General features: G+C 53.2%; 1 protein-coding gene across 1 annotated transcript in view; it reads left to right on the top strand.

The window, feature by feature from the left end:
- Window positions 1-18,043, top strand: part of NKD1 (NKD inhibitor of WNT signaling pathway 1) — an 84,172-nt gene that overhangs the window by 41,711 nt on the left and 24,418 nt on the right. Inside the window, exon 4 of the mRNA XM_072750265.1 lies at window positions 15,072-15,138. Coding sequence (XP_072606366.1) covers window positions 15,072-15,138 — 67 coding nt within the window. The remainder of the gene's footprint in view (window positions 1-15,071; window positions 15,139-18,043) is intronic.

Below are 18,043 nucleotides of genomic sequence, written 5' to 3'. Positions count from 1 at the left end.
CCCATGGACCCATGACAGTGCCAGTCACTCCTGCTGTCCTGGCCCTGTTATTCATAGCACTCCCCTTTCACCCTCAAAAGTGACCTGGTTTGAGCAGTAAAATTATATGGGCACCCCAGAATATAGGCAGTAGTGTCCTCGTTTTACCAATGGGGAACTGAGGGTCAGAGAGACTCAAGTTTAGGTCAGGCCCTGGAAAGAGGACAGGAGTGGGGCTGGGATGGGAACCGGGCCTGTCTGACTTGAAAGCCCAGGCTTTCCCATAATCCTATGCTGCCTCCCACAGTAAAGTGCAAAGTCAGAGACATAGGTAACTTAAATATTCACTGAGCATGACCCTGCATGGCATCGTGCCAGGGCTGCGTGGAGTCAGGAGAAGCTGGATTAAGCAGCACTCATTCAGTGGTTGAATGGCATGTAAACAAGCTCAAACTGGTCTAAGTAAAAATGGGTGACTTAGTGGTTCATGTCATTGAAAAGTCTAGGGGAAGTACCAGTTTCAGGTATAGTTTGATCCAGGTGTTCAGCATTCTCAGGACCCATTTTCTATTGTTTCAACTCCTGGATCTGTTTTCCTTCATGTTGGCTTTTCTTTTTGACAGAGTCTCCCTATAAAGAGGTAAAATATTTTCTTCAGTGTCAGATTTCCACCCCTCACATTTCATTAATGTCAGCAGAAAAAGAGCAAATGTCCTGGGATTGCATCTCTTTGGCCCAGGCTTGGGTCATGTGCCCAGCCGTGACTAATCCCTGTGGCCAGGGATGTGAAAAATTCTCACTGGTCAGGCCTGGAATATGTGCCCACCCTTGTGGTTATGGGGCAGAAATCAGCCCTGTCCATGCCTCATGGATGAAAGTGGTAGAGGCATAGGATTTCTAGATACCATACAGGACAGCCCATTTTATTTCAGATAAATAACACATATTTTTTCTATAAGTATATCCCAAATACTGTGTGAGACACTTCGATTAAGTGGTGATTAAATCTGAGATCCACATTTAATGGAGTGTCCTGTGTTTTTATTTGTGAAGTCTGGCAAGCCAGAGGGGTGGCTCTGCAGGGAAAATCAAAATGTTACCAGAAGAAGGAGGAATGGATGCTGTGGTGTAGGGAGTTGTTTTTCCAGATCACAGGAGGTGCCCACTACAGGCAGGGGGAGGGATAAAAAGCTTTCCTTCAGCCTTGAATTCCTCCTGAAGGTACAGTCTATGAAGTCAGCCCTGAGAGTTGTGGATATTCAGTGAGAGAAGTCACTGGACCATGAGGTGCTCCCTGTACTTGAATTAGGCCCCAGAGATGGGGAGAGGCATATATTGAAATGGGGGTGGGGTGAGTGATAGGTGGGAGAAAATGTCCATTTCTGTCTGCCAATCAGACCTGAACCCTGGCATAGGGCCCCTGGCCTGTCACCTTTCTGGACTGGCCTTGGGGTGACCCATACCTTTGTCTGAGACTAGCCAGCTTGCTGGTCAGCCTGTCTGCCCCATGTGAATTTACCAAAATGTGTTGGGATTCCTCTAACAAACCAGGTATTCAGGGGAGAGCCATCCTGTATACCACAGAAGCAGTGCCTGAGACAAGGATTATGTACAAGTGATCCATGAAGGACAGTCTCCCAGAACAGACAGGAAGGGAAGCTCCCTGCAGGAGCTCTGGAGTATGACTTCTGTCTCAGGATTGGTCCCCATGGGAGGCGAGGAAGCTGGGCTCAGGACCACCTGGCAGAGGGTGGGGAGGGGAGGCTTGCAGTTGTCTGAAGGCCTCTGAAGACACCTCACAAGTGTGGGCTGCTGGTGTGGAAAGCTTACCAAAGGTGGGGGCGAGGGCCCTGCAGAAACGGCAAGAGATGGAAGTGAAAGCTGTTAGCAAAGGGCCTAGAGAAGTCGGAGAAACCTGCATATGCTGTGAGCACTTTCAGGGGCTCCTGATGGAGATCAACAATAAGGTTCGAAAAGTCCCACAGTGAAGAACCTGGCATCTTCTCCAAACTGCACGGGCCACAGAACCCTGCTTGTGGGGACACAGGTCTGAGAGTGAGCTTGCTGACTCAGCGGAGCACCTGCTCCCTGGCTTCTGGTGGAGTGGAGTCTCTTCTTGGGGCCTTAGTCTACCCATCTGTTCTCCAAGAGGGCCTTAACCTGAAGTCCACAGAAAGGGTTCGACGTACAGTTTTATTTGTGTGGCATTTTACCGGGGACACATTCTCAGGGGGTTCTGGGCCTTCCCCCAGGTCAGAACCTCTGCATGAGGGCTCTGCTCTGGCCTGGATGCCTGTGCCTGGAGGACTGCGTGTCTGCAGGCTTTTCTTCCTCAACATCCAGAAACACGCCGGGGTCGTGTCTCAGGAGCCCTGGCCTTCTCTTGGGGTGGGGTGGGGGGCTCGGTCCCTCCCAACTACACCGCATGTTCCTGCCTCCCTGCTCAGAGCCTCCCTCCTTGTGTTTAGGAGTGGGTGAGGATTCCCTCTTGACCTCTAGGATTGTGGGTGAGTCAGACGACCCAGGGACTGACAGACACGGGGCACTGCTATTAATGCCTTCTTGCCCTCAGACCAGGTATGTCCTCTGACCTTGGGTGCCAGCCACGCAGCATCTTGTAGGCCTCCGTGGGCTTCCCGGGGGATCATGGTTGCAACAGGGGTCCCCGGCAGGACCTGTGGGGGCCGGCAGCCACCTTTTAGATTCTTACAATGCTCCCCCTCCCCAACTAAAAAGACAAAACAAAAACAAGGATTTTTGGTTTGCCCAAGAATGAAAATTTGATGTGCAGCCAATGGGGTCTGAGGTCGGGCGAGAGAGCTACCACCCTCCTCCACTCCCAGCGATAGCCCCTGTTCACATGCTCAGCTGGCCTCATGCCATTTCTGGAAGCTAAGTCTGTCTGTGTTACATGACCACAAAGGGGGGGTCTTGCCAGCCTCCCTCTCCGGCTTCCTCTGCACCCACAGCCAGGAGCACTGGGGAGCAGGCAGGTTCTGGTGGGTTCTCTTTGTGGCCTGTGTGCAGGGCATGGGAGGGAGCAGGGCTCTGGGGTGCAGAAAGGCCCCTTGCCGCCTCCTTCCCTCCCAGGTGGGATCTGAAAACCACCCCATTTCACTGGAAAGTTGCAGACCACACCACCTGCTAGGGCCAAGACCCTTCTAGCAGACTTCTGTGGGCGAGATCTCGAATCAACGTGGCCTGTGGCTGTGTGTTTTCATGTTTTCTTCAAAATGCTTTGCTGTTATTTCTGATCGTGGAAGGAATCGTGCATGTTCACAGCAAGCCGTCTGACACCCCTGGCTCCGGCGCCCAGGCACCACCTCTGGGAGCATTTTGCGGCCGCCCTCTCCAGACAGGCCTCTCTGACCACAGTGCACGGAAACACGTGTAGATAATTTTAGCAGATGTAATCGCTTCTCTCTGTTCTCTGGCGACTTGCTTTTCTCTTTGAGGAAAATACGGAGAATGTTTTTCTGAGTCCGTAAATTTAGTCAGAGCTGCATTTAGTTGTTTAGCACGTGTTCATCGAGTGCCTCCTCTGTCAGGCAATATGTGGTGTGTCAGATGGTGCGGAGTGCCATAGAAGAAACTGAGGCAGAGAAGGGGTGAGGGGGGGTGGGATCAGTGCTGTAGTTTAAATAGAAGTGTTTAGGGATGCCTGGGTAGCTCAGTGGTTGAGTGTCAGCCTTTGGCTCAGGGCGTGATCCCGGGGTCCTGGGATCGAGTCATGCATCAGGCTCCCTGCATGAAGCCTGCTTCTCCTTCTGCCTGTGTCTCTGCCTCTCTCTGTGTGTCTCTCATGAATAAATAAATAAAATCTTTAGATAGATAGATAGATAGATAGATAAATGGGTTTAGATCATCACCCAGGTGATGAGGTGAGCCAAAGCTTGAAGGAGGGGAAGTGGAGGGGATATATGGAGAGAGTTTTAGGCAGCAGGAACAGCATGTACAAAGGCCCTGAGGTGGCAGTGTGTTTGTAATCAGGAGATGAGGGGGTGAGGTGAGGGTGGCCAGGGCAGAGTATGTGCAGGGGAGTAACAGCAGGGCAGGACAATGATGGGGCAGACGGGCCGGGTGGGGCTCTGTAGGGCATTCATAGGACTTTGGAGAATGGACTAGAGAGTACCAGGACAGAGAAAAGGAGATGGTAGGCATTGCCCTGATGGGAGAGGATGACCTCTCTTGGCATCCTGGAGCGCACTGTGGGTGTGGAGGAGGTGAGGACGTGCTGGTTTCGAGGTACATTTTGGAGGTATGAGCCAGCAGGATGTAGTGGGATTGGTTGGAAGCGTTGACAGGGCAGTGGTAGACTGACTCCCGGGTTGCTGGCCTGAGGGACAGGAAGGAGGGAACAGCCCTGGTTGGGTGCAGGGAGGCAATCTGGGAAGACGGGTTTGGGGCAAATGGGAGTCTGTTTGGATGCATGAAGTCACAGAGGCCCGCAGAAGCTCGGTGCATATGGCCAGTGCGTGGGGAGCCACAGCACTGCCTTTAATGGAACAGTGCTTAAGAAAGCGTAGTGTCGTTTGAGCATAAAAGCATTGTGTGTTCTGGGTTTTAAAAGATGGAGAGAATGGGGGGGGGGGAGACAGCACAAATCCAGATTGCACAGAAAGCTGGGCAGCTGAAGGGGACAAGTCCCTGTGGCCCATCCCCGCTCCCCAAGGGGAGCAGCACTATTAACCGACAGGTAGTATGCCCTTCCAGAAACGTTCTGGAGAGGAAGCCTCTTTTGTTTATGAGCACAACGGGGACCGGCCTCTAGGCTGTCCTCACCTGCTATCCCCCTGTGGGCACCTGGGACCCTGGGAGCCCCGGTTCGTGAGCAGTGCTGCTAACCCTTCTGTTCATCCGTGTCTGCCTTTTTATGTGACCTCAAGGCATGCCTGTGTCACAGGCCCATTTGGTAGGTGTGGACACTGAGACTTACAGGCACAGATCTGGTGGCTCATAAATGGCTAAGATTCGGAACTGAGTCATCTGGGAGTCCAGATGTGCCACCCTTGATTCTGCCCAAATGCAGTGAGGTGAGGATGTTGGAAGTCAGTAGTCACACTTGTCGGCAGTGGGGGGCACAAGACTTTAGCAGCAGGCAGTCAGCTGTTGAGGGCAAAGGGCTCTCCAGGCAGAGGAAGCAGCACCGGTGGGGGGGGGGTGGTGTTTGTGGGGGTGCTGTTGGGAGGCCCTGAGGTGGGGCCTGGCCAGTGAGGGGGCTGGAGAGAGGTTCTGGGAGCTGGCCTATAGGGCAGGAGAAGGAGGCCGGGACAGAGGCAGGCCTGGCATGGACAGGCATCAGAGAGGCAGGAAGATGGCCTTTTTAAGAGCTTTAGGGCCAGATGGGGTGGACCGAGTGTGTACGTGTGTGTGTGTGTGTGTGTGTGTGTGTGTGTCTGCCTGTCTAGGAGGAGGGTCCCAGAATCTGGTCCAAACCATTGGTCTCTTATTCTCTCATAAAAATGAAGACTCCTTGGATATACAAAATGAGAGCACCTTATTCTGTCTGTTTAGTTAGGTGAGGACAAACAGGAGGCCCGAGGCTGAGAGGAGCATTATGCTCCCCTGGCTCCCCAGAACACACAGGGTCCCCCGCTGGGCTAGCCTCTGCCCTAGGCAGGGAGCACCTCCTTTCCCCCCAACAAGATGGCCCCTGGGCTACGGGAGCACAGTTCTCTGGCTGATGGGTGACTTGTTGTCAGTCATGAGCAGCCTGGCTCACAGCCACCCCGCTCCACAGGGCACACCCGCTGGACCTGCCAATGGACCGGGGCCTGTCCCAGAGCCAGGAGCTGCTGGCAGAGGCAGCCCCAGCTGCCCAGTGATCAGAGGCACACCACCGCCCCTGTGGCCTCTGCCGTTATCAGCATGCGGTGTGGCAGGCTGGTGGCGTGGCGGGTCCATGGCGTAGCAGGGTCAGCAGGGAGGCAGGCCTCGGGCCAGGCGGGAGGGGCACTGAGGGCTGGTGGCCTTCTGGAGCTTGGGGCCTGTGGGATGGCTGGACCCAGGGTGCTCCTGGGTCCAGCTCTGATCAGCTGTGGGGCATCTCTGAAGGCAGCGGGGGGTCGGCGAGGAGACGAGATGGCAGAGGGTGACGGACAGGGCACCCCCCTCACGCACAGCAGAGAGGGACCGGCTGCATTATGGCCTGCTGACTGCCTGCTGGGTGTGCTGGGCACTTGACATCCAGTCTCATTTCTCCTTCCGAGTGGGCCTGCCAGGCGGCAGCTGTCATTCCCATGTTCAGGTGAAGAAACTGAGGCACAAACAGGGAAATCATTTGTACATGGTGGCACGGCATAGAGCGGAGGAGCCAGGGCTCAGGGCGGACCCTCGTGGGAATCACTTACTTCCCTAAGCCTCAGCTCCCTCCTGGCTACGGGGTGACAACGGCGGCGCCAGGCTCACAGGGCTGCTCGGAGCCTTTAGCTGGGCACCTACCGTGCTCAACAGAGCACTTGGCCCACATTAGGCGCTTGCGAAAGAAATGCTGGTAATTATTATCACTGAGTCCTCTGTGTGCGTGACCTCAGTTACTCCCACGCCCCGACAAGCCCATTGGATCCTGGTTTCCACTGTAGAAACTCCTTTGAACTGCCGTCTAGTAGGAAAGTTCCCATCACGCCGGCAGAGCAGCCCTCGGGCCCCGTGTCCCACCCAGCCCTGGACAACCTGCCTTGTGTTGGGTCATCCTCCTGCGAGCTCTCAAGTCCCGAAGGCTGGAGATGAAGGCAGGGTCTGGGTAATGCCCAACTCTGCTGTTTTCTCTTGGCATTAGCGGTTTTTCCCCAAGCCTGGGATCCCTATTCCCAAAGCGTGAGCCCTAGAGGAGGGCCTGTGACTGGGTGGGAGGAGCATCCACTGAGCTGCTTCCCTGGTGTCTCCCTTCTTCCTCTTCACACCCTTTCCCACCTGTCCGAGGGATCCTCCAGGTGGAGGAGGGAGCAGAGGACTTCAGCTTGGTCTCTTTTGTATTTTTTTTAAAGATTTTATTTATTAGAGAGAGAGAAAGAAGAAGAGAAGAAGCAGGGGGAGGGGCAGAGGAAGAGGGAAAAGCAGGCTCCCCGTTCTGCAGAGAGCCCGATGTAGGGCTTGATCCTGGGACTCCAAGATCATGACCTGAGCTGAAGGCAGCCCAACTGACTGAGCCACTCAGGTGCCCCTAGCTCAGGCTATTTATTTATAAAAGATTTTATTTATTTATTTATTCATGAGAGACACAGAGAGAGGCAGAGACACAGGCAGAAGGAGAAGCAGGTTCCATGCAGGGAGCCCGATGCAGGACTCGGTCCTAAGACCCCAGGATCAGGACCTGAGTCAAAGGCAGAGGCCCAACCACTGAGCCACCCAGGCGCCTGCAGCTTGAGCTCTTTAAACCTTGCAGTTCCCAAAGCATGATCCATACATTCTGCTAGAGCTAGAGGTGGGGCTTGAGATAAGTGGTGGACAGCTTGTATTTTAGTGGTTCTGCCTTTGTTTCATTTGAATTATATTTTTTGAGAACCCCAATGGTAACTAGGACATCACACCCATGATTTCACTGATATTATTGGCAAGACCAGATTTTAAACAGAAAGAAAAAGGGAAAGAGAGCCAATTTAAAGAAAAATGTGAATTACTCATGGCAGCCCAATTGAGAGCCAGTTCTGGGGGGTAGTTGGGACGATGGTATGTGGATACCAGCCGCTGGTTTGGGGTGACAACAGCCCAGGAAGTGGACTCTTCTGGCCCACTGCTGCCAATGGCCGGCTGTGTCTCTAGGACTGGGCAAAGCCATCTTCGGGAGTTATTTGCACCCTGGAGGGTGGAAGGCCTGAGGGTCGGAGGAAGGGTATCTGGTGGCTCTGGATCCTGCTAAAGTATACCTGTCTGATAAACATTACCTCAAATCCAGAAAGTCAACTCAGGCTGGAGCCCCCGAGATGCGGGGGGCAGAGGCTGGGAAGTGCCAATGGGAGCAGAGGGATTACATCTTGAGCAGATAAAAACAGTCGGGGAGAAATCCAAGGAATTTTAATTACTGCTGCACATCTTTGGAGTCCTGAAGGCCTGGTCCTCGTAGGCCAGACACGCAGGCCAGCTCTGCAAACTGAAGCCCTCAGAGCCGCCTTCCCTCTTCTGCTCAGCGTCCCCCCTCCTCCAGCAGGGGGGATACCTGTGGAGGTGCCCACTGCTTAGCAGGTGGCAGCAGCTTCCTCCCTCTGGCTTCCAAGTTGGCTGGAATCTTGGCTCTGGTTTTAGGGGACTATAACTTGGTTCTGAAGGTTCTGTGGCGGGGGGAGGGGAGGTTGTCAGAGCTTTCAGCTGCAAGTAGGAGAAGCCCAACACAAATTGCCAGAAACCAAGAGGGCAGTCAAGTGGCTTCCATAACTGTCCCATCCCCAGGAAAGGCAGGTGAGGGTGGGTCTGGCTCCAAGGTTCATCCAACAGACACTTATTATTTACTATATATCAGACACTATTCTAGAGCAGAACAGACCCAGGTGCCTGCCCTCAGGAGCTGACTTCTAGAAACCAGTTGGTCCAAGGCCTCGTCGAATGGTCATGCTCTCCTGGGCACTGGCTTGTGTCTCCATCTGTTCGTGAGCTCTTACCTGGGGTGTGGGGTCTCAAGCAGCTGTGGATGGGATTGGACACAGCCTTGGCACGAAGAAGACACCTCCCTTGCCAGCTCGTGTGAGGACGATTGAGGGAGGACTCCAATTTGCTTATTAGCGGGGGGGGGGGGGGGGGGGGGAAGATGCTGGGTAAGGAGAACCCGTGGCCCTCCCTGCGGGCTGCATGGCCAGAGGAGGCTGCAGTGGCCTCATGGGAGTATCTGAGGCATCTGCCCCATGCATCACTTGTTTGAGAAGAGGGGACATTTTTTTTTGGAACCAGATGTAAGGTCTGCTGACATCCAGGAGGAATGAGTCTGTTTCTCTCCCACCCCCCGGGAAGAAGGGAGTCCCCAGCCCCTCCTGGACTGTCACTAGAGCCAGGGCCCCCAGGAGCCTCCCCACCCCGGCCCTTTGCCAGTGGCTGTCTTTCAGCCCTGACTTTCATGTTGCACAGTTTGGGGGTGGAATGGGTAATTCCTTGCACTTTTGGCCTGCCACATGCATGTGTAGAGTGGCTCTCAGGAGCAGAAGTCACAAAAGCCCCAGGTTGAGGTACACATTGGAGATGGGGACTTTGAGGCCCGGAAGGTGAATGGCCCTGACTCTCCTCCCACTCTTGGTTTTTGCTGGGTCAGGGAGCTGGAGCCCCAGAAGGCCTCTTATCAAGGGGACCAGGAGTATCATCCTGGCCCGCCGCCCCATTCTAGAGGCAAGGAACCCCAGAGCCTGGGTGGTTCTAACCCAGCTCTGCTACTTGTTCTCCTTGAGTGATCTTAAGGCCAGTCACTTAACCTTTTGGCTGAGCCTCAGGTTCCTCTTATAAAGTAGGTTATTGTGTGGGTTTTTATGAAACTAGATTTCAGTGGCCCAAGTGAGACATGAATGTACTAGAACACTTCAGAGAGAGTTGAAGTTTCTCACTTCCCATCCACCTCTCTTGTCCTTCATCTCCCTGGCGGTAACCAGGGGGACACCTGTACGTTGGGTGCGCTCACGGTATGTGTGTGTCTGGTGTTTTCTTAGATGTACAAGTCATGCTCTACTTGTGTCTTCCATGTGGCGTGGCGCTCCTCCTGCTGGGATTTACAGATTTTATGGATCTGCCCTGTTCTTCAGAGTCACTGTGTAGCATTTCACAGTGTGGGACCAGCACACTTTCCTTTCCTGGGCATTTCGCCTGTTTCCGACTGTTGGTGAACTTGAACATGCCTCCCTGGTGCTACGGACACGGAGGTGTTAAATCACTGGACGTTAGGTTTTTGCAGGAATAGGATGTGAGAATGTTCCAAGCACGCGGCAGAAGCAGGGCGCTCCAGAAGGACAGAAGCTCATACTCGGTGTTTCTCATGATGTGTATTTGGTCTATGTTTTCTCACTCTTTCTTGACATTGAAATCTCCGTGTCACAGCAGAGCAAAACGGGAGCCGGGATGGTTAAGTAAGGCGTCTGCTGTCACTCAGCGGCCAAGGGCGGGCACCTGACTCCCGGGTCCGGCCGGGTGCTGGGAATGGGAATGGAGCATCCCTGCCCTGAACGGCCAGAGCTTGCTCTCGGCGGGGCCTGCCCACAGCGGCACCGGTTCCCCAGGCACGCCCGGCCCGGCTGCTCTGCACAGTGCGCTGGGAAGAGGGAGCTCGCCAGGAATTTCCTGGGGCGGCTCCAGGGGCAGGCTGCTTGCATCTAAGGGTGACAGGGTGGCTCGGTTGTGCCTCCCACCCTCTCTTTTCCCGGCGTGTCCCCAGCCCCGTGCATTCTTGGAATCTGCGAGTTGTGCCGTGTTCTGTGGGCACCAGGAGTGTTCTTTGAAACCCCGTGGCACCAACATCTGTTAGCTCTTAGAGAACAGAGACATTGACAAAGAACTGCTGGGCAGGCGGTGGGGGGAAGATATTAAGCTCAGGAGTAGGAGTCTCAAAGACAAAGAGGAAAAACCCTAACCGAACTCCAGCCCGCTCCCAAGCCCCGCTTTGATGTGGTTTCCCGTCCCCGGAGGCCTTATAAGGCCTTATGCCTGCAATTCTGTGCTCTGGGTTGGCGCTGGCTGCACACTCAGCGCCCGGAGGAGCTGGCCTCTCTTCCTGGGGCCCAGCGTGGGGCAGAGGAGCGGCAGTGCCGGGACATGGGAGGAAGGCAGGGAGGGAGGCAGGGAGGCCTGGGCCCTGTGGCCTGAGAGGCTGCTGAGCCTGGCCACTGGGCATCAGGCTGGGGCAGCAAGAAGTCTGGGGATCCAGGAAGGCTTTGATTACAACTTACAGCCTAGTCTGAGGCCAACTATCCTGAAGGCCAGAGGAGAGGGGGCCTGGGACCGGGGCCAGAGTGATGGCTGAGTAAAGGAGCAGTGAAGGGCAGTCATACCAAGCTCCACACTTGGGCTTCTTACAGGGCAGTGGTGAAGGATACGCACTCTGGAGCCAGGAGCCTGCTTTCTAGCCTGGCTCTGGCACTCACTGGCTGTGTGACCTTAGGCAAGTCACTTAATCTCTCTGTGCCTCAGTTTGCTCATCTGCAAACTGATGATAAACTGCTAATAGTGGCACTACCTCAAAGGATTGCCATGAGGATTAAATATGAAGCATTAAAAACATCGTGCCAGGTAAGAGAGTGTCTTTGACGGCACCTTGGGGCTGGTGAACCTTTGAGCTTCTCCAAGCAATGTTCTAGTAGTCACCTAGTAGTCACCTAGTAGCCAGAGTGGAAGAAATAATAAACAGTAACTACTGGTCTTTGGAGCCCCAGCCGTGGTATCAGGTGTAATATTAATACATGCAACGACTTCGTTCATGCAACGACTTCCTTAATCTTCACAGCCACCCTGAGACATGCATACTATCGTCCCTATATGCAGATGGGAGGCTGAGAAAGTTCCTTCACCCACGTGATGCATATATGAAGCAGAGCTGGGATTTGAACCAAGGTCTGGCCCATTCCAGTTCTGTGCCCCAAACCTTGTGCATGAGGCTCCTCATGGAGGGACTTGCAGCTGTCAAGGGGTCTGAGCCTCTACCTGCAGGATGGTACTGAGAGCCCAAGGTCCCCAGACCTTGCCCGTGGGCCTCCCAGCAGGGCTCTGCTGAGTCCCCAGCCTAGTGGGGAGAGGCTGTGGGCCCCTTGAGTCCTGTCATAGAAGCTGGAGTACTTGACCCCCACCCCTGGAGCTGTCGGCAGGCCTGTTCTTCTTGCACTTCTCTGTGATCCCCAGTTCCCGGCAGGTGTGCCAGGACTCTTGGTTGTCCCTGTCCCCATGCCCACAGGAGCCTTGATTCTACTGTACAAGCTCAGGTCAGGCTTCTGCAAGAAACGGCTCAAATCTTGGCTCTGTTGACAACCCAGCTGTTGCCTGGCCTCTTAAAGCCTCCTCCTCATTTAAATACAGGGCTTGGGAACCTCATTCCCCAGAAGTTCTTATGGGGATTCCCTTGGTCAGTACCTCGTGTACCACAGGCACTTGGTCAATGATGCAAGTGGCAGTTGGTACCATTATTTCCTGCCTCCTATGTCCCTTGAGGACTGACAACACTTTCTTTGTAGGGAAAAAAAAGGGTTAACAGTTATAACTTACTTTACAAATTGCAGATCATTTTTATGAGCGTTTATTCCTGGAGAGATGGAACACGTGGGGCTATGGTGAAGATGGAGGGAGATAATAAATATACTTACAGGGCTCCTGGCATGGTGCCTGGCACTTAGGAGATGCCCAATAAGGTCAGCTGTCCTGTCATTGCTGTGGTTTGTGATCATGCCCATTTTATAGAGAGATAGACTGAGGACCCCAAGAAAGTGGTGGCTGACCCCGTGTCCAAGGGGCAGGGGGGCTATGGAGCCAGGATGTGATCCTGTGTTTGGTTCAACACTGCATTGCCTCTTGTTTACGTGATTCAAAGCTTGAGGACCACAGACACTGCACTCCATGCCCTGGGCCACCTAGCTTGACTGATGAAATGAAATTTTTTTAAGATTTATTTATTTATTTTAGAGGGAGAGAGTGAGAGAGCAAGTGAGTGAGCAAGTTGGGGGAGGGGCACCAGGAGAGAGAGAATCTCAAGCAGATTTTCTGCTGAGCACAGAGCCCAATGCTGGGCTCATGACCTATGAGATCACGACCTGAGCTGAAACCAAGAGTTGGATGCTCAACTGACTTGAGCCACCCAGGTGCCCCAGATGAAATGGATTTTTGCCAGCATCAAGCACCTGTGCCACCCAGCGTGTCAGTGGACCATGGTGCTGGGGAGCCTTCACAGTTCTATACAGCAGGGTAAGGTTTAGCACGAAGAGGCCAACCCCAGAACTTGCCAGAACTCTGCTTTAATATGCAGAGACATGTCTTTACTGTGTCAGGGAGCTTGGTCCTCCCCACAGACAGTTCTCAGAGTGTGTGATACACACTGTGAGGCATTGTTCTCGGGGTTCCAGACGGCTGCTTTGTTGGGGGTGACACTTGCAGTCTCTAAACTGCTCCAAGTGTGCCAGCAAGAAGATGCGAGCGCTCAAAAGTATGTGCCTGGCAGGTCCTGGCTGCCTGGCCGGGAGCGGTCAGGGTGGTGGGCCGAGGTCAGCACTGAGCGCCCGCTTTCCAGAAGACCTCAGCGTGATCCCTTGAAGCTGGTCGCCTGCTCTGTGAGGAAGTGCTGCCTGCCAGCCTGTCTGGGGGAGGCGGCATCCGTCTTCCTCTGGCATGAAAGATGGGCTCTAATTGGCTGCCGGAGTGTCCCAGCCATCTAATGATGCCGCCTGAGTGTGCGCCTTCCCTGTCACCAGCTCCCGGCTTCCCTGTCAACTCCAGCCCTGTTAACACAAACAGCCAGTTTACAAGCCCAGGAAGTGTTCGGTGATTATGATAATTGGCAGAGGAGGAAGGAGAAGCCGTCCTGACTCCAGGAATGGAGAAGCCTGGTTTTGAAGTCAGTGGGACGCTAGGAGTCTGAATGACCACATTTTCACAACAAGCAGGGAAAGCGTGTATGATGATGCCCCAGGACGATTTGAAGAAGAGGGAGGATGGAGAACACCAGCCCTAATCCATAAAATGCTAGCTGTTGATCTTTTCAAAACAAAACAATAAAAAACAAGAGACTTCTCTCCAGCTGTGTCCAGTTCATAAGATCAGATCTAGAAAACATGAGTTTGTTTTGTTAATCAAGACAAGCACTGGTGTTTCTGTTAAGTATCTGAGGTGTGGGATTTTTTTCTTCCTTTCTAATGTTTCAAGGAGAGGGTGCATTCTCTTTTTCTTTCGCTTTGCACTTTTTTTTTTCAAAAAGAGAAGTTGGTGACAGCTGCTGAGTTTGGGCTTTTTTATTGCTTGTCATTTTGTGGTTCGAGAAGCGCTGCCACAGCACTGTTGTGGCATCAAAAGCGATAAGGCGATGTAACACTCCCAAACTTTGTCTCTCTCCCAGAAAAGGAGCATTTCCCAAAGTGGGTTCCTCAGAATATGAATCTCATGTGTTGCTTTCTAAACACAAAACTCCGTGGTCTCAATAGGTTTGAGGAATGCAGCCTAAGTTACTACTTGGATGGATATTCACAGTGTCTGCTGTTACCATAGTCAGTTCTTCAGTAAGGGATCTTGTCTAACTTGAAAACAATCTCTTTTGATCACAGAACTCTTATTGGCGGAAAACCGATAAATGCAGAAGCCAGTCTGACGAGTGCTGGTCTTGCTTCTTCCATATCTAGAGTCATCCTGCTGGGGTGGGGCGGGATAGGTGGTAGCTTTGGTGACGTTCCAGAAATTTCCCAGCCTGTGGGCCAACCAAACTCCCCTTGCCAACCTGACAACACCCGAGGGGCAGCCTGACCAGGCTGGTTGGGAACAGCTCTGCCAAATGGGATAAGCCACCAGGCATCCTGAATCCACACATGGGGCACCAGGCCAGGCATGTGTAAGGATCAGGCTAGTTTCCGGAAGGTGTGTGCGCTGGGGAGAGGCGGCAGGCGTGTTTGAAGATCAGCGGAGCCAGAGCATGCAGGTTTCTGAATGTTATGCTGAAGAGTTGGGGGTTTATGTTAGGGCAGGAGAGACCTAATCTCGTGCACACCAGGCACTCTTTGTAAACCCATGGAGCCAGCCCACCTGCGCTCCCCTGCTGGAGGAAGGATTCACACTGAGATCCTTTCCTGAAGCCCACCTGGGAGGTCCTGAGTCCATCAAGCTGACTCCAAGGGATAGATGAGGGACATTTTCTCATCTTGTCTCTCTTTTCAGGGGCAGAGGGTGGAATTTCCTTTCTGAGGGAGAGGAGTGCAGTATTTCACAGTGGGCTGTAACTGAGAAAAAGTTACTTCCTAAAAAGCATGGTGACAATTCACTTTTCAAGTCATAGGATCCACCTTAATTGACCTAAATTCCCATCAGAAGAACCAGACCAGGATCCCTGCATCCTTGTGACCAGCCAGGCATGTGTTCGTGACACCGCCTTTACGTCTAGATGCCGGTTGCCTACCTGACTTTGTCTGATACTTCCTTAACATCCCTGCTTTGTCTTCCTCTAGGAGCTCGTGGGGGAAGTTTTCAGAGAAACACTCAGTGAGGAGGAAGAGGAAGACTTTCGGCTAGAAGGTATGGGAATCCATCACCCTCTTCCCAGGGTGCAGTGAGATGGGGAAGGGGCATTGGGTCTACCATGTGCTCTGTGTACCCTCCAGAAAATCTGCAGGCCAGGTGGATGACAGGACCCTGACTGTCGATGGGAATGGGGGTAGGGGTGAGAAGCCAGAAGGGAGCAGGGAGTGTAGCGTTTCATAGTCCAAGCCCAGAGTGGAGCTAGGGTCCTGAGGCTCGTGTCCTAGCCCTGCTCTATATTGGCTGGGGAACGTTGGACAGGTTGTTTAAGTTCACTGTTTCCACTTGGGGGTGACCATAGGAGCTCCTAGCCCCCTGCAAACTGTGTTAGGCCTGTAGTAAGCACTATATAAAGTAGCTGTTGTATTTCCCCATTTAGCTGTTCACATGGAACTCATCTGGAGCCCAAGCACACCTCCAAATAGCCCCCACCCCGCCACCGGCTCTTCTGTTCTTGCTTCTGTAGCTCTCACTCTTGCCTTTGTTTGAGGGGAGGCACCTGTTGTAGGAAGGATGAGGACGCCGGAGTAGAGGGCCGGCTGGCCACTGGTGCCCTCACCTGACTTCGGGCAAGGCACACCACCTTTCTAGAAGAGCCTTAGTTTCCACACTTACAGAATGGGAATGAGAGCCCTTCCCCTGCTTGACTCTCTGAGTTGGCACAAAGCACAGATGGCATTGGAAAGCATTTGCTATGTGGGATCATGTTTCCCATTTTATACTCAGAGAAGAAAATCACTGAACTGCGGGAGCTTAGGATAGTAGGGACCTTGCTGTTGAGTTGAGGACAGGCAGCTTGCAGGACAGCCAGAGGGCCAAGGGTCTCAGGGGATCTAGGCCTTGGGGCTTTGAGAGGAGACCAGACAGTGCCAAGAGTTTCTCGAGGGATGCGTGGGCCAGACCTGACGGCTATGGCCACATCCAGCCTGAGAGCTGTCAGAAACATTGGGTCCTGCTCAGCCCCAGGCCATCTGCACTTTGAGAGGCTCCCCTGGTGGCTTGTGTGCCCACCGCACTTTGAGAAGCCCTGTTTTAAGAGATTCACTTGGTAGCCCAGGAGTTAGAGGTGGGTTGGGACCCAAGGATCTATCAAACTTTGCTCAAATAGGTCCTAAATCAAGTATGGAGTCCCATGGATGGAAGGCTTTGTGCAGCCTGTTTTCCTTGAGCATGTTTGCCTGCAGAGCTGGTGATGGCACTCAGGGGCTCTGCAACTTTGATTCTTTATTCCCCTGGGCTCCCCCAAGCGTCAGCTGTCATCTTTGGCTTCAGGGAGAGATGCCAGGAGTTGGTGATTTGAGATCTGGGAAGTCAGGTAAAGATGTGCAGGATGTAAATCCTGGGGATTGAGTGACCCCAGACATCGGTTCCATAGGCTTTGGCTCTCATTCCAGCTATGTATTCATTTCCCACTCAGTCGCCCTGTAGCCCATTAGCAAGGCCATTCTCTTGTTTGTCTATCCTTCCATTTGTCCATCCTTCCACCTGCTCCATCCAGCCACCCACCAGTCCCCTCCTCTGAGTGTCCCTTCATTCACTGATCCCTCACTCCTTATCATCCCATCACCCAGCCACCCACTGGCCATGCTCCATCCATCCATCCATCCATCCATCCATCCATCCCATCCATTGTTCTCCCTACCCTCCTGCCACCCATCTACCGGCAGCCTGCACATACTTCATTGTCTACCCATGTGTTCATCACCCATCCTTCATCCCTTCATCCATTGACCCCATCTTCCAATCACCATCTGTCTATCCATCATGTTTTAAACCCTAGTTATTTTTCCTAAACGAGGCACTCCTCTGTCCATTGAGGCTCAGTTTAAAACCACATAATTGATTTCAAATGAGATGTCTTTCCCTGCAAAGAGACACGAAACAGCCTACTCATGGAATCCACTTCCCTCTGGAGGGGAGGGTTACTTTGTTCAGTGTCTCCCTTCAGAGCATGAATCATGTTGTAATGAACAGAAGGAATGCTGGCCAAGGAGCACATAGACTGGCTCCCCTCCTGGCTCTGGTAGCCACCCGCTGTGGATCACAGCTAGGTCCCATAGACTCTGGGTCCCTTTGCCCCCTGTAACCTGATGAGTGGGGACATGGAGCTGGACCCAGTGGTGCTCAGAGGATGTGGGCTCCTTGCAGGGAGAATGAAGCCCTGTGGCCCGGGCCAGGCAGCACTTACTGACGTTGGCTGATGGATGGGAGATGAAGACGAGGTGCCCGAGGGTCCCGGCTCCTGTTGGGGAGAGGGTGTCAGGTTGGCAGCGCTCGATCTGACCCCATGACCCACCAGCTTCATGCTGGACTTGAAGGGCAGCCCTAGCACCTTGCTAGATGCTGGCAATGTTCAGGCACGTCGGCACCACCACTCATGAGAGAGGGGGTTGGGAATCACTGTCCTGCCTCAGTTTCCCAACTAGGGGTTGGACTACATTGTTGGTGGTCCAGCTTTTCAGCCTCCTTCTTCAAACAAAAGCTTACACAGAAGTAGAAAATATAAAACAGATCAGGTTGTAGAGAGATGCAGTACGTCATGGCCGGTGTGTTTTATGTTAAAAGGGGCATGAGACGCTGCCCCGTAGTTCCTTGCTTGTGTGAGTAAGGACCATGTGTGTATTGCTGTGTAGCCGGAGGCCTCGATGGTCAAAAACACGCGCTCCTCTTGGACCTAGGAGGAGGCTACTAAAACTTGAAAGAGCTCACCAAGAGGACTGTAGTATTAACTGGGATGAATGTTTTAACTTTCACAAGAAGAGTGAATGGGAAGACTCACAGCAGAATTAAGAAAGTGAAAACCATGCGTAGACGGGGCTGGAAGATTGAGGCTGCTCTGGTTCCCCGCCCCCCCCCCCCCCCACCGCTGGCCGGCCTGCATGGTCCTGACACTCCGGGGGGG

The sequence above is a fragment of the Vulpes vulpes genome, chromosome 2 (genome assembly GCF_048418805.1).
Source record: "Vulpes vulpes isolate BD-2025 chromosome 2, VulVul3, whole genome shotgun sequence".
Taxonomy (NCBI): Eukaryota; Metazoa; Chordata; class Mammalia; order Carnivora; family Canidae; genus Vulpes; species Vulpes vulpes.
Note: the sequence above shows the minus strand (reverse complement) of the source record. Positions and strands in the feature narration are given on the sequence as shown.